The following is a 24,041-nucleotide window of genomic DNA, read 5'->3' on the forward strand; positions in this document are numbered from 1 at the left end:
AGAGAGATAGATTGGCTTTGGGTAAGGGAATTGAATGAAGGTAGATGGTCATGTGGAATTCAGAATACAATCAGATCAGCCATGAACTTACGGAATGGTAGAATAGGATTGAGGGACTGAATAGTTTACTTCTACTAATCTGTATTGTAGAGGCTGGGTGGTCATGCATACTTAAGGCTGAGACAAATTTATAATTGTTATGGGAATTTAAGGTTATGGGGAAAAGGCAGGAAAGTGTATGGGCAGGGCGATTGCACTCAGCCTTTTTTCCAGGGCTGGGAACTAGAGGACTAGAGGGTGTCAGTTCAAGGTTGGAGGGGAAAGAATAAATGGGAACCAGAGGGGCAACTGTTTTACACAGAAGGTGGTATGCATTTGGAATACAGCTGCTGGACGAGGTCAGTCAATATCTGGCATGGAAGTACTGATGTGTGAGGAAGGAATAAGACGTTTTGTTTCCTATTTGAGATCTGGCTACCATCAAGCTACCATATTGACTCTTATCAGGTGCTTGTGTAATGATGAAAGCCAGTCCTTTCTACCTAGTGAGGAACATCCTGGTTTTTCTGCCAGTGGAAGTGGTTGAGGCAGGTACATTAACAACATTGAAAAGACTTTTGAACAAATACATGTGTAGGAAAGGTTTAGAAGGGTGTAGGCCGAGTGCAGGGACATGGGGTGGGCGTTTTTGTCAGCAAGGAGCAGTTTGGGCCAGAGGGCCTGTCTCTGTGCTGTAGCACTCTACGACTCTAAACGGAGTTGAGGATTATCAAATTATCAACCACAATGACCTTGAATAGCAGAGCAGATTTGATGGGCTGAATGGTCTACTTCTACTCCTTGCTGTCTTATGTTCATATCACCAGGAACAGTAAAACGCACCAGGTGTCAGACTGACTAAATGGTGACATGCATGAAAGGCAATGTAAAGATCAAGGCTACAAAGATCCTGCGCACGGCACATTGAGGAAGAGGAAAACCAGACTATGGGTTATAGAGGATGGTCCTCACTAGGTAGAAAGGACAGGCTTTCACCAACACACAAGCACCTGATAAGGGTCCAAGTGGTAGCTTGATGGTAGCAAGATCTCAAAAAGGAAACAAAACATCTCATTCCTTATACTTCCTCACACATCAGTACTTCCATGTCAGATGCTGACTGACGTTATTCAGCGGCTGTATTAGCATTAACAAGGTTTCAGCTGAGGAGGAGCAATAGCCCGCATTAACTGAACCAGAGACATAAGGCTCAGAAGCTGTAGCAGTCTTCAAACCTAACTCCAAGGCAGGGTGAGAACTTAAATGAGGAAGGATGTGATAACAGGATAGCTTTGAAAATACCAACAGGATTGCCAAAGGCCAATGTGGGTGTATGAAGTGGAAGGCATGTTTGCCAAACCTATTGGAGTTTTTAGTAGAGTAGATGAGGGAGAACCAATCCCACTTGGGAGATTATTGTCATAGACATAGAATTCCTACTTTGTGGAAACACGCCCTTCAGCCCAACAAGTCCACACCAATCCTCTGAAGAGTAACCCACCCCAACCCATTCCCCTACATTTTACCCCCTGACAAATGCACCTAACCTACACATCCTTGAACATTGTGGGCAATTTAGCATGGCCAATTCACCTGACCTGCACATCTTTGGATTGTGGGAGGAAACGCATGCAGGCACAGGGAGAATGTACAAACTCCATACAGATGGTTGCTCGAGGCTGGAATTGAACCTGGGTCCCTAGCCATGAGGCAGCAGTGCTAACCACTGAGCCACCTGTTGTGCAGAATCACGTGGAGTGGGGGTAACATACTGGCATGAGTTGGTTTACAGACAGGATGCAGGAAGTAGGACTAAATCAGTCATTTTTGAACTAGAAAGTGGTGATAAGTATGGTACCACAGAGATCACTGCTTGGACCTACTGTTCACGGTATTTATCATTGATTTAACTGATGGACCAAATGTAATATTTGCACCTTTGTAGATGATGCAAAGCTAGGTGAGAGCATGAGTGGTGAGGAGGGTGTGCAGGTTTCAGGATGATTTAGTGGATAAGTAATTAGCAGGTGCAGTATAATGTGGATAAATGTGAAGTCGACGACTCCAGTAGGAAAAACAGAATGGCAGAGTATTATTTAAATGGAGATAGATTGGGAAATGTTGATGTACAACAGAACCTGGGTGTCTTTGTACATCAGTCAATGCAAGAAAGCAGGAACAACAAGCAGTTTGGAAGACAAATGGTATTTTGGTCTTCATTGTAAGAAGCTTTGAGTGTAGGAGTCTTACTGCAGCTGGACATGGTGAGACTACACTTAGAATATTGTGTTAAAAAGTGTGGTGCTGGAAAAGCACAGCCAGTCAGGAGGGCAGGAGAGTCGATGTTTCGAGCATATGCTCTTCATCAGGAATGCCTGAAGAGCTTATGCTCGAAACAGAGTCAGGCAGAATTCATGGAGACAAAGCTGTGATCACTTGCATTTTTTGTTTTCAGAACAGATTCCAGAATCTGCAGTAATTTGCTTCTCCCTGGATTCAGTCTTCCCTGGCTTTGGAGGGCTGGGGGTGGGGTGGTGTTCAGAGCAAAGGATTACAGTCTCAGGAGCTTGGGTCGGCCATTTTGGCTTGAGGGGAGTCCAGATTCCTTCACTTGGATGGTAGTGAAACTGTGGAATTGACTAGATCACACAAAATCATAGCTACATTGATTCATAGAATCACTACAGTGCTATTCGAGTCTGCATAGAAGCATAACGCGCCAAAAAGAGTGCAGGGGTGTGGTGTCGAGATGGAGGGTCAGCCACGATCATGTTGAATGATACATCAGAACTGATGGGCTGAATAGCCTACTTCTGCTCCTGTTTTCTACATTTCTATGGGATAGATCAACCGCCTGTCTCCTCAGGGGACGAAGGGGGTGGCGTCTGACAGAGAGGCTGCGGGAGCCAGCACCAATGATGACGTTGAGGAGGAAGTCAGGACAGCAGTGAAATGAGGCAGGCAGGCCTGAGACAACTAGATTGTGACTAGATTTGAGGTGAATTAACATGTGTGGAAAATCAGAACCATTATACAGTTCTTACCCTCCTGAGCTTTATACCTTGAAAACATTAAGAGCCTTTTGTTTACCATCAAGTTTAAATTTTCTTGTTCCCTCTGTACCTGTGTTTTTTGGATAAGAGAGTCAGTAATGCAAGATTAATGGAGACTGTGTTTATATGATTCAAATCTCTATTTTCAAAGCTCTCACTAAGTTGGAGAGGGGCTAAAACATCCCAACTTCTAAAGCCCAAACATTGAACTTAGATTCCTGGTTTCCAGAGGTGAAGTACCTCTCAGAAGATAATAGTGAGTCAGACCTTGCTCCCTATTCGTACTGCTCCACATGATGGGTCTCGTGAACTTATAGCGTGATCAGCCTACCTCAAGATCACTTACACGGGAACCATAAATAGCTGGCAACCTGAACAGATTAAACAAGGCTGATACATAGAGAGCCATAATTGTGTTGTTGAAACTTTTAAAGAAGGGTGACAACTATGAACACTATGTGACTCCAATATTCATAGAACACAGAACATTTCAGCGCAGTACAGGCCCTTCGGCCCTCGATGTTGCACTGGCCTGTGAAACCAATCTGAAGCCCATCTAACCGACACCATTCCAATGTCATCCATATGTTTATCCAATAACCATTTAAATGCCCTTAAAGTTGGGAAGTCTACTATTGTTGCAGGCAGGGCATTCTCTCTGAGTAAAGAACCTACCTCTGACATCTGTCCTATATCTATCACTCCTCAATTTAAAAGTTATGTATTCTTGTGCTAGCCATCACCATCTGAGGATAGAATTCTCACTGTCCACCCTATCTAATCCTCTGATCATCCCGCATGACTCTATTAGGTCATCTCTTAACCTTCTCTCTAACATAATCAGCTCCAAGTCCCTCAATCTTTCCTATTCCTTAACCTTTCCTTCCCTCCGTCTTGAAGCCACATTGATGGCCAAAGCTGAACTTGCAGAAGATCGCTAACTGCCTTATTGCCTCATTTCAGATGAATTTGGCGGGTGTTGTCTGGTGGTCAGAGGTTTAGAAGTCTCTGGCCTGCTGTCAGTCTCCTGCACTTTACTTCCTTGGTCCAATCAGCTGGAAGACTTGGATCACTGGTAGCATAGAGAATATACAGCAGGGCACCTCTGGAGTGTCCTGAGATGACATTCCTTTGGTGGATGACTATCCAACCTCATCCCCTCAGTGCCCAGTGATACCTCCCTCAAACTTTGAAGAAAAAGTCAAAAGCTCCCTCAGCTGCCTATCACCTACGAATGAATGTATCCTTGCCTCTGGTCCTCATCCATTGTCCTTATCCACCGCAGTGGCTGCAGCCATTGCTCACATAATAGAATTTGATGTAGTGGAGCCTGTGTTGGACTGGAGTGGACAAAAGTAAAAATCAAGCAACACCAGGTTATAGTCCAACAGGATTCAAGTCACGTGGACTCAACTACCGGGATAAGGGAGTACAATGAAGTGCACAGAGCCACACCAGTCAGAACGTGGACCAATACCTCTGCCCTAGGCTCTGGTTTGCACATGGCCTGTCACCTCTACTCAAAATTCCCCTGATTTTCGTCTGCATCTCCAACAGTTCACTAACGGCTGAGCCTAGATCTTCAGTACCCGGAGTCCACAGGGGCCTGTTCTTCCACTGTCTTCTGAGTGTCAGAGACCCTGGCCCTTCCTTCCTCCTTTAGCTGTAGGGCCTTGCTCACCAGACTGTGACCCTGAGCTGACTCTGGATGGATCATTCATTGAGGTGGAAGTCTCTGTATTGGTGTGGAATGGGGATGAAGGCCTGGACAGTGCATCCTCTGAGGCTTGTGACAGTTCCTCCATAGAATTGTGGTTGCAATGGCTTGGAGAAATGGATGAGGGAGATGGGGCCATTTGTTTGGTTATAGCTTTGAAATGGGATCTCGAACTGCATTGAAAAGCTTAAGGATTCGTTAGTGAGCCACCACATTTACCCAAGTTAAAAATCACACAATACCAGAATATAGCCCAACAGGTTTAATTGGAAGCACAACTTTCAGAACATTGAAGGAGCAGTGTTCAGAAAGCTAGTGCTTCCAATTAAACCTGTTTGATTATAACCTGGTGCTGTGTGATTTTTAACTTTGTACATCCCAGTCCAACACCTGCCCCCCCAAATCATGACCTTTACCCCAGGTTTTATCAAGACATTGCAAATTGGGAGTAGCTGTCTCTCCAGCTGGCTGTAGATATCTAATCTCCCCTTTACCATGTTCCCTTGCTCTGTACCCAAGTTGGCAGCCTGCTCTTTGCATGGGGTCATGAACCTTACATCATCCCCATTTGGCCATGTCACCCCACATTATGCCTGTTCTTCGCCTGCAAAAGGAGGGATACATTAAGAGATTTACATAAGGCACACAAGTACAATGGAGTTCCCAGAGCTGTGCCTGCACGTTATCTACAGGAGGAAGGTGATGAGAATGAGTTGGGTGTTACAGGGTTCGGATCAAAAGATGGCTGAGTGACATCAAAGAGCTAAAGAAGTTTAAAAGAAATAAATCATTATGCAATGTGCGTGCCTGAGACAATTGTGTTTTTCAATCTGAAGCCATCTTTTGTTGTTGTGTCTTGTTACTTGCAAGTCTTTTGGTGAAAAGCTGTCAGATTTGCACATTCTCCGAGTTGTGATGAAAACCAATAAGCTGGTGATGTGCTGAGTGATACAATTGCTAAGTGTGAAGTCTGGCAGATGTGTGAGGAAGCGCTGTTATCATGTCATGGCCGCTACATTGGTTATTGCAGATTCTTTCCAACCTGACCTGTTCAGAGATGTTCTTACACACACCTGTGGAGTGGGTGAGTTTTGAAACTGAGTCTCCTGGCTCAGAGGCATGGACACCAGTGTGTGGTGCAACAGGAGCACGTTGCTCGCAGCAATGACGAGGCAGACATTGATTGCGCTTGAGAAGTCTTTTAAAGAGATGCCTAACAGCCAACTTCCTACCTGGCAGCCCTTTCCAAAAGCTAACTCTCACCCATCAGGACATGCCAGCATGGGACCCCAGAACAAGAGACTGCTACACTGGCAGGAGCGATGCCAGTGAGACAGGCCCTGTGGTGAAAAGATGGCGTCTGAGGATCAGCGACTTTGATATTACTGAGTCCAGTGTAGACAATGGCGAGGCGTTGATCATTCTGATCTGGCTCAGACCTCGAACTTAGATGGACTTCTGTTGAAGCTACATCTTTTAATTTTCCTCTTATTCTTAAAACTATTAAAATGGAGACGTATCATGGCGAGGAATGAATGACTTTCACTGTATATTATTGTATTTCTCACTGCAAAGTACACGTGACAATAAAATCGTTAATTCATTCATTCGGGAAGCATTGAGTAGGTATTAGATTAGATCCCCTACAGTGTGGAAACAGGCCCTTCAGCCCAACAAGTCCGCACCGACCCTCCGAAGAGTAACCCACCCAGACCCATTTCCCTCTGACGAATGTACCTAACACTATGGGCAATTTAGCATGGCCAATTCACCTGACCTGCACATCTTTGGACTGTGGGAGGAAACTGGAGCACCCGGAGGAACCCACTCAGACACGGGGAGAATGTGCAAACTCCACACAGACAGACACCCGAGGCTGGAATCAAACCTGGGACCGTGGTGCTGTGTGGCAGCAGTGCTAACCACTGAGCCACCATGCCGCTCATGGCAAAGCACAGCAAAGTATTTGTCCTCAAGTGGTACAATTGCAGCATTTAACAGGCATCTGGATAGGTACACGAATAGGAAGGTTTAGAATGATATGGGCCAAGTGCTGGCAAATGGGACTGGATTGGGTTGCGATATCTGGTCGGCATTGACGAGTTGGACTGAAGGGTCAGCTTCTGTGCTCTACATCTCCATGACTCCATGACACTAAGTGGCACTGGATCCAGTTCTCTAAGCTGACCATAGCTACCGACCTCCACAGCCACCTTTGTTCAAGCTGCCTTCATCAGTCGCACGCTTGCCACCCCAAGGGAAAATAACTCCCCTTCAATACTAGGTGTCTTCAGGAAAACCTCTACAGAGGCATCACGAAAACATGGTGCTACTTCTTTCCTGGTATCTGGCATCTCCAGAGGTGGATGGTGTTGAGTATAAGTTGGACGGTGCTGCCAAAATTGCAGAGTGGAAGGGCTGAATGGCCTCAAAGGCTGAAAGGCAGAGTGTTCCTGGTTGGGGCAGGACCTCCTGCCGAACCCGCCCATCAATTCGGCCTCTTTACTGTGGTGCGACGAGGTGTGAGTGTAATTATGTGGACGATAGCTGACCCATCTCTGAGGGGGCATAACCCCCTCTGTTCTAGATTAACCTCCGCACTTGGGTTTACTATCAATCTGACTTTGAGACAATCAATGGTTGCAAAACAGTCTTCTGTTTTAGAAAAAACACAGGAACAGACTGTGTGTGATAAGAGAGAGAGAGGAAAGAAAGACTGAGTAAAAAATGATCACCAGTCAGCTTAACAAAACACAGGCACACCACGGGCCACTTTCTAATTTCCCTCAGGTTCCATCACGGCAACGCTATAAAACACAACTCCATGCATCAATGAAGCAACGAAAGTGTCAAAACAATTGTTTGGCTTTTTCTGGTGTGAGTTCACAGTGTGGCTCCCTGTTTAAAGTCCGTGTCATTCCACAGACAGCCATCTGTCATTTAAATGAATTGTCGTGGCAGAGCTTTCATGTCTGGTGTCCTGTCCTCCTTCGCAGACATTCAAGGTGAAAGCACATCCTTTCTATCTGACTTTCTATGATCTATGAAACCAATTTGTTCTTGCTAAGTCAGTGCTCTGCTCAGAGTTGTCTCCAGCTCTCTCTAGTAACCTGGCATAAAATGGTGAGCAATGATAGCGTCCAGACAACTCCCCAGCCGAGCCCTGTAGAATGGCTAACTGGATTCACTCCGCACTCCAATATCCCTCCCAAGTAAGGAGTGAGACAGTTGACATCCATTCTCTGTTATTGGGATTGCGAGCAATGATGATGGGGATAGAGGAGGGAAAAGAGAAAACTTAGGATATCCATCACTTTTCCTAACGCACGTTAGGTACTGAATCAGCTCAGGTCTGCTGACAGCAACAATAACCATTTGAACTTATGTAGCACTTTTCATGGCATTAATCAGCACAAGATGTTTCATTGGGGTCCTATGTATTTACAGTGAGCTAGAGAAGGAATATTTAGAACAATACTTGGGCAAGGACAAAGGGTATTAAGTCACCTCTTGAAGGAGAAAGGCAAAGATGCTTGAGGAGACAATAATAGAGATTAAGACTGAGGCCATTGAAGGCTCATGCACCAATGGCAGGACAAAGAGAGTGCAGGATTGACTGGGTGACTTTTCATAAATTCTAAGATCAGATATAATGCTGAGCCACATATAGAACAAAACAAGTCAGCAATTAAAAACCGTGATGTGCAAACGTGTCATTCGCCATCATTGATTGTATTAGTCATACAGCACAGAAACAGGCCCTTCAGTCCAACGGTCCATCCTGAACATAATAACAAATTAAACGAGTCCCACCTGCCTTCGCTTGGCCCATATCCCTCCAAACATCCCTTGTGCATGTACTTGTCTCAATGTTCTTTAATCATTGTAACGGTACCCATCACTAACTCTGGAAGTTCATTCCACACATGGACCACTCTCTGTGTAAAAAAAAATGCCCCTTGTGTCTTTTTTAATCTTTCAACTCTCACCTTAAATATATGCCCCCCAGTCTTGAAATCACCCACCTTGGGAAAAGACATTTTATCTAGGCTCCCATTATTTTATACACCTCTATAAGGTCACTTCTCAACCTCTTACGTTCCAGTGAGATAAGTCCCAGCTTATTCAGCCTCTCCTTGTAACTCAAACTTTCCATACTCAGCAACATCCTGATAAATCTCTTCTAGAACCCTTGCCAGCTTAATAATGTCCTTCCTATAACGGGCAACCAGAATTGGACACAGTATTCCAGAAGAGGCCTCACCAATGTCCTGTACAACCTCAACGTAATGTCCCATCTCCTAAACTCAAAGATCTGAGCAATGAAGGCAAGCATGCTAACCGCCTTTGAATTGCCACCTTTGAACAAATGGACATTGTTTAATAATCCTTAATTCCACAATCTCACCGAGAGAGGCTCCATGGCAACACTACAAAATGTTTTGAAAATCACACAACCACATCTGAAGTGGTTGAGTGAGCAGAATATGAGCAAAATATACATAGAAAAATGCACATGTCAAAATAATCATCTCATGTGCTGCACATAAGATTATCTGTGCTAAGTTTTCTTTCAAATGTTTCATTATAAAAACAATTTTCAACTAAAATTGCATATTCACTACATAATTAGGGCAGCATAGAAAATCATATTATAATTTCACATTTAAACAAAATGTCAATAGTTAAGTAATCACTTTGTCTTTATTATTTCTTTATGAAGATATATTGATAAGGAAACAATGAGTTCCAGAACAAGAACAAAACACTGCAGATGTTAGGAATCTGATCCAAAACAGAAAATAAACATTTATTTGTACAGAACTTGAATATAGATAAAAAGAGAGACACTTTGTCAAAGTTTTGTAATCTGTATTTATCAGGACAATTTGCAAAAATATCAGGGGAGAACTATCATTTACTACATGAAAGCAGTATCCTAATTGGTTGGCAAATGCGCTCTGAATAATGGAGGCATTACCATGGAGACCGATCATTGACAGTTAACTGCCAGACTTTGTTTACATTTGAATCTGATAAGTTGCCTCTGATTGGGCAGGGCTTTGCCTTGATAAATAAACCATTGATAGGCTGTCACCTATTTTGTTGAATAGAAGAAGAGCTTTGACAGTTTAAAACAAAACAATAGAAGACATTGAAATACTCTGCAGGACCAGACCAAGAGACAAAGTTCACTTTTTTTTCAGGTCAAATGCCTAATGCCAGATGAAAAGTCATTGAGCAGCATTGTTAGCTCTGGTTTTCTCTCCTCAGACGTTGACTGACCTGCTGTCATTTGCTGTTTTATTTTTAAGAAGAGTTTCAGCAGTTGGATCTTTATCTTGTTCAGCCTTGGCCTTGCTGTTCTTAATCTGTTCTCTCTTATTTTGTAAACAAGCAATGCATTAAATAGCAGCAACAGTGACCCAGTGGTTACCATTGCTGCCCGACAGTGCCAGGGAGCTATGTTCAATTCCAGCCTCGGGCGACTGTCTGTGTGGAGTTTGCACATTCTCCCCGTGTCTGCGTGGGTTTTCTCCGGTTTCCTCCCACACTCCAAAATGTCCAGGTTAGAACGTTATGACCATGCTAAATTGCCTCAGTGTGTGCAGGCTAGGAAGGTTAGCCATGGGAATTGCAGGGTTACAAGGGGGTGAGTCTAGGCGGGCTGCTATTTGAAGGGCCAGTGTGGACTTGATGGGCTGAATGGCCTGTTTCCACACTGTGGTGATCCTAAGATAATGATGAGCGAACACAGAAATAGCAGTATCAATGAAATGGACATGAGACTGACTGGAATGACCTCGTGCATGCAAATTGTCTAATCATATCAGAACCTGCACCAGTTTGCTCCAGTGCAAACATCTGCAAGTGCGCTATTTCTTCTCGGTATGAACATGTGGAAATGCATGGACAACCCATGTTTCAATAATTGCCAGTCGCATTGGCCTGCTACAGGTTATAACCATTATGACCTGCTCTGGTAAGCCATTGGTAAACATTTTTTTCCTTTCCCAGGACTGTGGGTTACCATGAAAATGCTGGTTGGCGATGTATCACAGATCAGGAAGGATTATCCACACCTTGTGGACAGAAACACAGTGGTAGCCAGGAAGTTGGGATTTCCAGAGATCATCATGCCAGGTACGCTTCTAAGGGGGCAAACACCTAGGAAACTGTCATTTTCTTTCTGCAATCGGGACAGGGGACGGAGGGGTGGTGGTGGGGGGTTAGTTTGGGGGAGTGTGGGTTAGTAGGGGAGCTGTGGGTGGGAAAGAGAATGCGGTGGGCAAGTGGAGCTGAGTCCACGGAAAGGTCAGCCATGATCTTATCGAATGGTGGAGCAGGCTCGATGGGCCAGATGGCCTCATCCTGCCCCTATGTCTCCTGAATCATATGTCTGAGGATCAGGGATACATCCTTCTGCCTCTCAATCCCCAGGAACACTTTCTTGGAGATTTTATTCCACATTCGTTTGCCTCTGGCAACTATGCAGTTCTGGCAGAGTAAAGATGCCAATGATATGATTATATGGTGACTTTTGAGAGTTAATTTGGATCTGACTTACCTCTCGCAGGAACTTCACTGCTGGCTTGGTTTTACATTTTTTTTAAAATTAAACAGCATGCAATGGGACTGAGGTTCATTTTCTCAAACCTGACATTCAACTCCCACAGCAACCCTCTTCTGCTCATTACTCGTGGATAGAATCAAAACTGTTGACTCAGGCATTTCAAGCATTGGTTTTGAGACCCAGTAGGCTTTTTAAAAAAAAATCCAGCATTCTAATAGCAGTTATTCATTGCAAACTCAACCTAGAAACAGCGATGGCTGAATTTTACCAGTTGCGTGGAAGCAGTTTAGAAAGGGGCATTTTTAAATGTATATGTTGGTTAGAAAACCTGAGTCTTGCTCAGATGGAGGGTGAGACAGACAACAATGGTGGGGCGGTACCTAATTATTTGTAATCTAATGCCTAGTTGGAGCTGTGGAATTTTATCGTTGTCAGACAGACCTCTCACTGACCCCAAAGCTTGATGTATTCCTGAAGGCAGCATTGTGGCAACAGGTCAAATTGAAGGGTCTCAGTGAAACCTCCTCACACTCTCTTCGCACCACTGTTCAATGCTCTCCCTTTGGCCCTAGTCACAATTTAAGTTTTCAGAGGGTATTTTCATCTTGAGCTGCCCTTCAGACTCCTTTACTTGCACTGACACACTCCCTGTGTACCTATCAGGTATGGAGATGGTCAGACAACTCAGCTCACCCCATTCCCAATCATCCAGAGGACCTCAGAACTGTTCTGGGGCAGAAGGAGGCCATTTTGCCCACTGTCGTCACACTGGTTCTGTTACCTCGTGCCAATGTCCCGCCTTTCGACCCATGTCCCCTAAACTCTATTTCTATCCAAATAATCACCCAATACCATCTTGAATTCCTCAATTGTGTGAGCCTCCAGGGGTTGTCCTGTTAATTGGCTGCTACTGGGAACACTATGCAGGTGGTTGGACTTCAAATACTCTCAGGGTTAGGCCCAGGAAATGTGCCTGGCCCACGTTCCAAAATGAAGCCAAGATAACCTCGACAGATAGTGATCAATATGCTCCAGGACCTTGTAGAGAAAGCTCACATTCTGGGTAAAACACAGAACTTAAAATCAAAGTCCATTATTACTTACCATGCTCAATTCCTTGGTAAAGGGCAGATTGCCTTAAGAATCACATCGTGACCAAACAAGAAAATTAAAATACAAAAAAAATTGGAGCTGCCAAAGTTCTCAAATGGGACCAAATGGAGTTACTGGCAGGTCAATCTATACCTGTAAAGTGATTCATATTTCACATGAACAGGGTGGATAAAGGTCATCAGAGCTAACTAAGGCAAACTCTGAAGGCTTAGTTCTGTCTATTGGTCAGAACTCTCACATATATAGCACAAATCACTTTAACAGTTATCCATCAACAAAACACAATGAAAACAGATTATTTGGCCATTTAGGCCTATACAGTTTGTTTGTCTTGTCTTGTGAAAATTGTCTATTTTATGTTTGTGGATGCAGCAATAATGACAACACTCCAAATGTCTTTTTTGCTCTCTAAACTACATGCTGTCAGTTTCCACTTTTGCCTGTGGAGGTCTGTTCATGCCTCGGTTTTACTACCAGCTCTATAGCCAATAAGAATGAACGATCGTTCATGAGTTTAGAATGTCCCAATGTGCCTCACAGCCAATGAGGTGTGGTCACTAATTTAACATAGGCTAATACAGCAGCTGAATTCATACACAACAAATTTACAAGAGCTGCTGTGATAAATGATGAAAGAATTTTTTTTTGTATATACTGTATATACTCATGGGAAAGTCGAATTGGACTATTCTTTAAAGTTAAATTTACAGGGTCAACTATTACATGGATACTACATTTGAGGACCTGAAATTCATGCTACAGTCTAAAATACCTTTAGCAGAAGCCCAATGAATCTCCAAACCTGTAAAAAAACACAACAAATTACTTTAATATGACTGTATTCCACAAATGCCATATGGGAACTGAGCTCAGTGGAGGTGCACACAAAGGGAGATTAGATTCCCTACAGTGTGGAAACAGGCCCTTCAGCCCAACAAGTCCACACCGACCCTTTGAAGAGTAACCCAGCTAGACCCATTTTCCTCTGGCAAATGCACCTAACATTATGGGCAATTTAGCACAGCCAATTCACCTAACCTGTACATTTTTGGACTATGAGAGGAAACTGGAGCACCTGGAGGAAACCCACACAGACATGGGGAGAATGTGCAAACTCCACACAGACAGTTGCCTGAGGCTGGAATTGAACCCAGGACCCTGGTGTTGTGAGGCAGCAGTGCTAACCACTGAGCCACTGTGCCACCCCAGGTTGTCAACCAGACTCTGACCTCATGCGTCTTAAGCTTTCGTGCCAAATTGGCATGAACTGTACATCAAAACACGTAATTGCATTAAAAAAAAATTGTTTACTCACCGTAACATTTATGTACAGGATAATACCATGACTCACAAATGTTGATCTGTTATCTGTGAAGAACTAGTGTTGACTTTACACAAGATGTGTGGAAAACTCCAGATTTTTTGGCCAAAAATGAAATTGGCGTTTACTAGAGTATATATGGTAACTCCAGGTGCTAAATAAATCAAGATATGACTTGAAAATGGTGGCTACATTCTGTCCAGTCACTGTGCATTCTCAAACCTGCTTCACAGAAACTTGCATGCAATTTATTTCCCTGTATGTGGCACTGGGATATTGATTGGTATTGACCGGGACACACTAAAGATGGACTCAATGCTCTTCATTGATGAAATTCCAAATTTCTTTACCTTTCAAGCCTGACAATAGTGAAAAACCACTCCAGAATACAGTCAAGGAGCAATGTCTATTTTATGCAGCTTATTAGCTGTGTATTTCAAAGCTTCCACCTTTCAATGGGGTTGTTATTAACTTGATCTGGCCGGGGTTACAGGTGGCTACTGCACTGCCTGTTGTGAAATTGTTTGAAGCAGCTGTGAATTTGACGTCATTTGGCTGGCTTCTTAAGGCCCCTAAGCCCACATGCTCTTTCTAAATATGGCAAGGGATTCTATTCTCAACTGCAGGAGACAACATTAGGATATCAAGCACTGTTATAATCATGGTGAGAGAACAGCAATCATTTTGCGGTGTACTCTTTTAAACCCAACTAATCTAGACTCAGGGTCCTTCAGAAGCTGGGTTCAATGATAGAAATAAAATACATCAATGTTAATTAATGCTGTTTGGATGCCACAATGCCTGATCCTTTCCATTAAAACTCTTCCACCTCACAACACTCTGGTACAGTGAGTGAACAAGATTAGAAAGGAAGGGACAGATGACAAAAAAGAATCTTATGGTGCAGATGAGGGGATTCTGCCAGGCTCACTCACCTCCTGACCTCATTACAGCCTTGGTTCAAACATGGACAAAAAGAGTTGAATTCCAGAGGTCAGGTGAGAGTGACAGCCCTTGACATCGAGGCTGCATTTGACTGAATGTGCACTAAGGACCCCTAGCGAAACTGGTGTCAATGGTTAGGAGAAAGTGAGGAGTGCAGTTCTGGAGATCAGAATCGAAAAGTGTGGTGCCCAAAAAGCACAGTAGGTTAGGCAGCAAGAGAGGCGCAGGAGAATTGAAGTTTTGGGCATAAACCCTTCATCAGGAATGTGGAATATAACATTCCTGATGATGGGTTATACCCCACACATTGATTGTCCTGCTCCTCGGATGCTGCCTGACCTGCTGTGCTTTTCCAGTGCTACACTTTTCAACTGGAATCAATAGGTATCAAGTGGAAATGTTGGTGTCATACCTAGTACATAAGAAGATGGTGGTGGCTGTCAATCATCTCTGCTGCAGGGCATCTCTTCAGGAGTTCCTCAGGGTAGTGTCTCAGGCCCAACCATGTTCAGCTGCTTCATCAAATACCTTCCCTCCATCATCAGGTCAGAAATAGGGATGTTCACCAATGATTGCAGAATGTTCAGCATCATTTGTGACTCCTCAGTCCATGTTCAAATGCTACAAGATCTGGACAATATCCAGGAGTGGACTGAGAATTAGCAAGTAACATACATGCCACATGAATGCCAGGCTATGATCATCACCATAAGAGACAATATACAATAGCCTGTTGAAACCCACATGGCATTACCATCACATTCACCAACACTATCAACATTCTTGGGGTTATCCTTAACCAGAAACTGAACTGGACTCACCATATAAAAAGAGTGGCTCTGAGAGCAGGTCAGAGGCTAGGAATATTGTGGTGAGAAACTCACTTCCTGACTCCCCAAAACCTGTCCACCATCTATAAGGCACAAGTCAGGAGTGTATGGAATACTCTCCACTTGTCTGGATGGGTGCAGCTCCAATAACATTCAAGAAGCTTGACATCATCCAGGGCAAAGCAATCCACTTGTTTGTCCTTCCATCTTTTCTGTCTATCATTGATGCAGGGGAATGTACCATCAACAAGATGTACTACAAAATTTCACCAAAGCTTCATAGTCAGCACCTTTCAAATGCACAGTTGCTTTCATTTGGAAGGACAGGGGCAGATCCATGGGGACACCATCACCTGCAAGTTCCGCTCCAAGCCACTCACCATCCCCATTTGGAAATTTATCTCTGTTCCTTCAGAGCCACTGGGTTAAAATCCTGGACTTCCCAAGAACTGCCTCAGTTCAAGACAAAGTTAAAAATCGCACAACACCAAGTTATAGTCCAACAGGTTTATTTGGAAGCACTAGCTTTTGGAGCACTGCTCCTTCATCAGGTAGCTGTGCAGCAGGACTATCAGACACAGAATTTAAAGCAAAAGATTAAAGTGTCATGCAACTGAAATGATACATTGAACAACCTAGATTGCTGTTAAGTCCAGATTTGTTCATTATATTATTTCAGTTGCATGACACTGTAATCTTTTGCTTTAAATTCTGTGTCTTATGATCCTGCTCCACAACCACCTGATGAAGGAACAGAACTTCGAAAGCTAGTTCTTCCAAATAAACCTGTTGGACTGTAACGTGGTGTTGTGTGATTTTTAACTCAGTTGAAGAAGGTAGTTCACCACCACCTTCTCAAAGATAATTCGGAATGAACAATAAATGCTGGCCCAGCCAATGATACTCACAACCTTTGAATGAATTTTTCAGAAAAAGACAGTCCGGCCTACCCAAAGCCAGTGCACACTTTACAAGGCACAAGTCAGGAGTGTGATGGAGTACTTTCCACTTGTCTGGATGAGTGCAGTTCCAATGATACTCAAGAAACTTGACACCACCAGAACATAAATCAGTCTGGTTGATTACTCCTTCCATCACTGATATCAATTTTCCATCAGTGTGGACCATCGACTTGATGCAATACAACAACCTCCCACAGCTCCTTCATCAGCACTGTCCAAATTTGTGACCCCTTCCACTAAGAAGGACAGTGGCACCTCCTGCTTGTTCCCATCCAAGCTTTTCAACATCCTGATTACTGTTCCTTCACTGTTAATGAGTAGGGATCCTTATCCTTTTCCAAACTGCCCTGTGGCTGTACCTACAACCCTTGTATTACATTGTTTCAAGTATACAGCTCACCAGCACCTCCTCATGGACAATTAAATACATTGTCTTGTCAGAGTTGATTAGATCTTGTGAAAGAATAAATCAAAGTTGATTGTCAGGGAAAGAGATGAGGGGCAGCATGGTGGCTCAGTGGTTAGCCCTGCAGCTGCACAGCGCCAGGGACCCGGGTTCGATTCCATCCTTGGGCGACTGTCAATGTGGAATTTGCACATTCTCCCAGTGCCTGTGTGCGTTTGCTCTGGTTTCCTCCCACAGTCCAAAGATGTGCAGGTTAGATGAATTGGCCACGCTAAATTGCCCACAGTGTTCCGGGGTGTGTAGGTTAGGGGCATCATTCAGGGGAAATATTGAGTAATAGGGTAGGGGAATGGGTCTGGGTAGGTTGCTCTTCGTGAGGTTGGTGTGGAGAAAGTGAGGACTGCAGATCAGAGTCGCAGAATGTGGTGCTGGAAAAGCACAGCTGCTCAGGCAGCATTTGAGGAACAAATAAGCTCTACCTGTTGTGCCAAATGGCCTGTTTCCACCTTGCAGGGATTCTACAGAAATTCTATAGACAGAAGTGGGTGCAGTATTTAAGAATTAGTACTCCCTTCTGCAAATAGTTTGGACCATGTTGGTTGCAGTGCTTGAGTTGCTGATCATGGACACCTTTCTCACAATGCTCTGGAGTGGGAGCGTGGGATTGTAACATCAGTTCACTGCTGAGAGGGAAGCTCCAAAAGCTGAGATATGTGAATGGAACTGTTACTTAAAGCACCTGATGTCTGTTGTCACATTCCAAAACATTGTAAAACCACTAACTTCAGGGCATTGCTCTGTTCCAATCCTCTGCAGGTGACGTGAGGAATGATATTTACATCACCATCCAGTATGGTGACTTTGACAAGTACAACAAGACCACCCAGAAGAATGTGGAAGTGATAATGTGTGTCTGTAGCGACGACGGTAAAATTCTTCCGGTAATAATTACTTCTCAATAATGAATATGGGCGATTAATGGCGGTTAGTAGAGATGGAACAGCAATGATTCAAAGTTCAGCCTCTCCTGAAAATACGCGAAGGAGTGGTTTTTAAAGCTACTCCTTCATTCCAAAGGGCTGTGTATATTCATACCCATTGGGTAGAGTATGGGAAATGTTTTAATCCAGAAGCTTTATCAACACATTCAAGGCTAATGTATGATGTATGTGCGTTGAACATACAGATAAGACGAGGCACTTGGTCCTTTGACCCCGCTTCTGTTCAGCAGATCATGACTGATCTGATTTTAGCCTCATTCCTGCATATCCCTGAAAATCCTCCATCTCCTTGGTGATCAAAAATGTAAAGATTCTACACCTATTGGCTTCTGATGAAGGGAATTCTAAAGAATCTCAACCCTCTGAGAGAAACATTTCTTGTTCCTCATCTTTGTCCTGACTGGATGATCCCTTATTTATAAACGGTGCCTGTGATTTTGAAGTTTTTCAGTCCTTTTCTTGAAGGTGCAGACGAGATCAAGAACCCTTGGCTTCTTTGTATTTTTTTGCTTCTTGTTGAACCGAGGTGTTAAGGTCAATAATTTCCTGTCAGCTCGTGCCCTTATTAGATAACACAACAGAAAGAAATATCGACCGAAGGAACTGTGGATGCTGTAAATCAGAAACAAAAGCAGAAATTACTGGAAAAGCTCAGCAGGTCCGGCAGCATCTGTGCAGGGAAATCAGAGATAAAGTTTCAAGCCGAGTGACCCTTCCTCAGAGTTTTGAGGAAGGATCAGTCAATCTGAAACCTTTACTCTGATTTCTCTGCACAGATGCTGCCGGACCTGCTGAGCTTTTCCAGCAATTTCTGTTTTTGTTTGAGAATGATGTTTCATTCTGGCCATCGTTGATCACTGTGACATTGTGCTGTGGCTCTACCAGATATGTAATTGCTGAAGTGTATCTGAGAAAAATAATTGGGGAGAGGGCAGCAGTGCTGCGGGGTTTGGGGAGGACAGCAGCAAATGGGGTATTTGAGGGAGGGAGCCAATGCATGTAGGCTTGGAAAATGGCCAGTTACCAATAGCTAAGGTGATAATGAGAGGGCACTAGTAAATGGGAAAACCATGCAAATGAAAAGGGGAATTAGTGAAGACTGCTGGTAAATGCATGCAAGGCATTCATTGTAGTTGGGAAAATTAGGGAAGGGGATTTTGTTACAGATAACCCCATTAGGAGATCTGTAAAATGGCAGAGGCAGCAGTAAATGAGGAAATTGATGGAAGGCTCCATTTTATGGGATGCTTGGATAGTAATATTGATGGGAGGTGTGAAATGAGAGAGGTATCGTTACATTGGGAAATCAAGGGAGGTCAGCAACAAATGGAGCCATTGATGGAGAATGCAAACAAACAGATTATTTTCTCTTCAAAAGAGCAGAAGGGTAGGGTTTTAAATTGAAATAAAGTCATAGAGTCATACAGCATGGAAACAGACCACTTTCGTCCAACTCATCCATGCTGATCAAGTTGCCCAATGAAAATATTAGACATTGCAGGACATTATTGTGTAATTTTGCAAGGACGTGTCTGAACCTAGGTGCAATAGTTAGAAGATAGTCACAAATACATCCTGTAAGGAATTCAGAATAAATTTCCTTATAAGGTGAGAACATAGAACATATTACAACAAGTCAAAGATGCACTTAAGAATGATCCAGAAAAGTCCATGGGAGAAAAAGGCATAAGTGAATATGTTACTAGAATGAGATGACGTGGATAGATTTGGAGGAATCTCATGTTGGCCACAAACCTGGCATTGATCTGTTGGGCCGAATGGGCTTGCTTCAGTTCTGTAAATGCAATGTCATTCACTTCAGAGCAGGATTTGCCAATTACGATTGGACATACTTCCAGAGCGGTCATCACATTATCTCCTCCAAATGTTTCAATCCCACCGCGGATACTGATAACACAGTCCCCACTAACCGGGAACACTTCAGCACCTAATTGGTGAAAGACAGCTTTTTTCCTCATCTTAAAGTGTTTTGTAAATACAGAGTGAAAAGTGTTTGAAGGGAATGAAATACACCATTTTTGTGCATCCCTCTGCATTTTCTCTCAGGCAGCAGTTTGCAGGAGATTTATCTTTATTCAAAGTAGATTCTAGGAGAAACCTGAAAGGTTGACAACTCTACTTCATTATGAGCAATAGGTAATTGATTTAAGTAGTTGCAAGTGATCAGTTAATCACTGCCTCAGCAGGTCTTACTTGATGGGTTCAGTCAAGAAAACAGCCAACACACACAGCGATTAATTTGGACAGGATTTTATTGATTTTGTTGTATACAGTCTTTCTTGTTCTATGAATATTCACATCTCGCTTCACTGTTTATCCATTGTTAGTTTTATACACCCCACCAGGACAGTCATTATGAAAACAAATTAAGTAATGGTCTTGCTTCTTTGACTCCAAGATTGGAGGAAGGCACCAATAATTGAGGAATTTGGATAAAGATATCACTAACAGGGATGGATAGAAAATAACAGTGAGTTAAGGAATTGCTGGAAGACACCATTTTATGGGCCATTGGATAAGGGCACTGATGGAGAGGGGTTGGTAAAGGTGCCAATATATTGAGGAATTTTGCAGAAGACATCAGTAAATAGAGCATTTGGTGGAAAACACCAATAAATGTATCATTTTTGTTTGGAAAAGCAAAAGAAGGGCAATTTGGTATTGCTTTAACAATGTGAACTATTAGACAAGGCAAGTCAACATCATGTAATTTCTGCATAGAACCTTCCAGGACTAGGAGTGGTAGATCTACAAGATAGCGACAGATTTATCCAATAAGAAACTCAAGAGAAACTTCTTCGGATTGGTGAGAATGTAGTACATGCTACAACGAAACATAGCTACGGGAAAAGTTTAACTAATCATTTGGGAGCTATTTAGAATGGCACATGAAAGAGAACACAACAAAAGAATAAATTGTTAGTGTGAAGTAGACAGATGTGGAGGATCACATATGAAGCACAAAATCTTTCATTGATCTTTTGGGCCAAATGGTCTGATTCAGTTACGTATGGAGGGGATTATTGGATGGCTTCAAACAGTGGAGAAAAACAGACGTGGCACCATATTGAGGAAAGTTGGCAAAGGGAACCAATTGATGGGACAGTTGGGAACAGATAACACTAATGGGGAGAGAGCAGGTTTAAAATCGGAGAGGCAGCAGTAGGTGGAAGACACTATTGTATGGGGCACTTGGATAAGGGTAGTACTAATGGGGTGGGGGAAAATGGGGTAAAGAGGGGAGGACTGTGTCATTTAGACCATTTTGAGGGGTAAACCCTTCTGCTTCCTTAAACTGTATCAAGATGAGCTCACCTTCATGTAACAGCCCAGAGATGCCAAGACTTACTTCAGGCAGTCCAGCCTCCCATTGATCCAACCAATCAAGTGCAGGATTCCATTTGGACTTAATTGTCTATCATTTTACTCAAATATAGGGGATTGACGGGATGATCTAACTAATGTTTTTTAAAATATTGCAAGGATTCTACGAGGCCATAACAGAAACCTGTTACCACTGGTGGTGGTATCAAGAAGGAGAGACCACTAAAACTTGAGCTGCAATTTTAGGAACAAAATTAGGAAGCACTTTCCACACAAATAGTGGCAGAACTCTGGAATTTCCTTCCACTAGAGGTTTTAATTCAGCCAGAAGACCCCTCCTAATGTATCTGTGTTGCCTCTGGGAAGATTGAAGTGCAAGGAATTAAAGTGGGAGTAAGATCTGTCCGGTCCTGGAGATCGTCATTGAGTCATAGAGCTGCACGGCGCAGAAACAGACCCTTCGGTTCAACTCGTCCGTGCTGACCAGATATCCTAAACTAATCTGGTCCCATCTGCCAGCATTTAGCCTATATCCCTCCAAAGGCCTCACTTCAAGGCTACATCAGGGCTCCTGGATCTCGCAACCTTAATCCTTCGAAGGATGAGTGGTGAATGATGTACTTGAGCGTCGCTGAACACAGCATGGCCGAGCAGTGAGATCCTCAGGGAAGAGAATGACTGTACTGGCCAAGGTGGGTGGGTGAGGGACAAAGAGAATTGGATGAATTGTAGACCGTTCAAGAGCTATTGAATAAGTCCATGATACATACTGATTGTCACTATTTGGTGCTATTGAATTGTGGTACTGTTACATGGTCAGAAGGATGTTGTGAAACTTGAAAAAGTTCAGAAAACATTTACAAGGATGTTGCCAGGGTTGGAGGATTTGATCGACAAGGAGAGGCTGAATAGGCTGGGGCTCTTTTCCCTGGAGGGGTGATCTTATAGAGGTTTATAAAATCCTGACGGGCATGGATATGGTAAATAGACAAAGTCTTTTCCCTGGGATGGGGGAGTCCAGAACTATACGGCATAGGTTTCGAGTGAGAGGGGAAAGATATAGAAGAGGCTTAAGGGACAATGTTTTCAAGCAGAGGTGGTGTGGGTGTGGAATGGGCTGCCAGAGGAAATGGTGGAGGTTAGTACAACTGCAACATTTAAAAGGCTTCTGGATGGGTATATGAATAAGAAGGGTTTGGAGGGATATGGCCCAGGTGCTGGCAGGTGGGACTAGATTGGGTTGTCATGGACGAATTGGACCGAAGGGTCTTTTCTCCTCTATGAGACTCTGACATTACACATGTACCCTGCAATTCTTTAATCTGCATCTTCAAAATTGAATTGTTTTGATACAGAACGCCATTTGCCTGGGTGCAGGAGACAAACCGGTCAGTGAATATCGATCTGTCATCTACTATCAGGTCAAGCAACCCCGTTGGATTGAGACAATAAAGGTCAGTGAAAATAGTGAGATATTCCAGTTTTATTTTTCATTTCCAAAACAAAAGTGTACATTTATAGACTCAAGAGTGTGGTGCTGGAAAAACAGAGGAGGATAGACTGCATCTGAGGAGCAGGAGAATCGACGTTTCAGGTATAAGCCCCATTCCTGATGAAGGGCTTATGCCTGAAATATCAATTCTCCTGCTCCTTCAATGCTGCCTGACCTGCTGTGCTTTTCCAGCACCACACTCTTGACTCTGATCTCCAGCATCTGCAGTCCTCACTTTGTCCTTATATTTATTGGTTGCCTTTCATGATTTCAAGATGGCTTGAAGTATTACAGAACCAAAGAAGTATATTTGAAGTTTAGACACTTATTATATAAAGGAACGAGGGATACATGGGTTTTAATGAAATAAATAGAACTGCATTGGCTCATTTTCTCTTTGGAAAACATTTTGGCAATATTGAACGTAAAATCTAAAACAACTCTGGCTGTTACTTTGACGATTTCAAACAAGGGAAAACACATTTCTAAATTGCTTTATGTGCTTGCTGACATATAGGAAGCAAATCATAGAATCATAGAAGTCTTACTGTGTGGATTGTCTCAGTATAGGGAACAGATGACATCAGAACAAAACATGTCATGACCTGATTTTCTGAACATGAGAAAGAATGAAAATGTGAATCAGCAGGAGAGCTGTTTTCATTGCTGCTGTGACATAAATGTAAAAGCTTTAGGATTTTAAATGTTGGCAAAATTCTGTGTGTAAAGATGCTTCATGATCAACACCAGCAAGATAAGGAAAAACCATGACCATGATACAATGACAATTGTTCTGTCTGACACAAGCCTTGAGTCACACTGAGGAAGTTAGAGAGCCACAAGAGAATAAGTTCCATTTTTACTTGCTTACCATGATATTGGGAACTCAAGCGTTAAAGATCCACTCTTAAAAGGACTGACTACAGTAACAATTGCATGACTGTCCTCACAGTAGGGGGGCTGGCTGACTCCAAGACGACAGAATTCTCTGGAGCCATACGTGCGGATTTCACTTGAAGCCTCAGGCAAAGGTGTTTGTCCTCCTTGGACAAGACTAAAAAATCACACAATTCCAGGTTATAGTCCAACAGGTTTAATTGGAAGCACACTAGCTTTCGGAGCGACGCTCCTCCATCAGGTGATAGTGGAGGGCTCGATCGTAACACAGAATTTATAGCAAAAATTTACAGTGTGATGTAACTGAAATTATACATTGAAAAAGTGATTGTCTGTTAAGCCTTTC

General features: G+C 43.2%; 1 protein-coding gene across 1 annotated transcript in view; it reads left to right on the plus strand.

The window, feature by feature from the left end:
- Positions 1–24,041, plus strand: part of LOC122556798 (dedicator of cytokinesis protein 2-like) — a 754,195-nt gene that overhangs the window by 161,360 nt on the left and 568,794 nt on the right. The window contains exons 13-15 of the mRNA XM_043703987.2: positions 10,828–10,953; positions 17,777–17,901; positions 22,662–22,760. Of these exons, the coding sequence (XP_043559922.1) occupies positions 10,828–10,953; positions 17,777–17,901; positions 22,662–22,760 (350 nt within the window). The remainder of the gene's footprint in view (positions 1–10,827; positions 10,954–17,776; positions 17,902–22,661; positions 22,761–24,041) is intronic.

This window comes from Chiloscyllium plagiosum, unplaced genomic scaffold, assembly GCF_037043375.1.
Source record: "Chiloscyllium plagiosum isolate Xiang-an unplaced genomic scaffold, Cpla_swu_hap1 HiC_scaffold_16, whole genome shotgun sequence".
NCBI classification, from domain to species: domain Eukaryota; kingdom Metazoa; phylum Chordata; class Chondrichthyes; order Orectolobiformes; family Hemiscylliidae; genus Chiloscyllium; species Chiloscyllium plagiosum.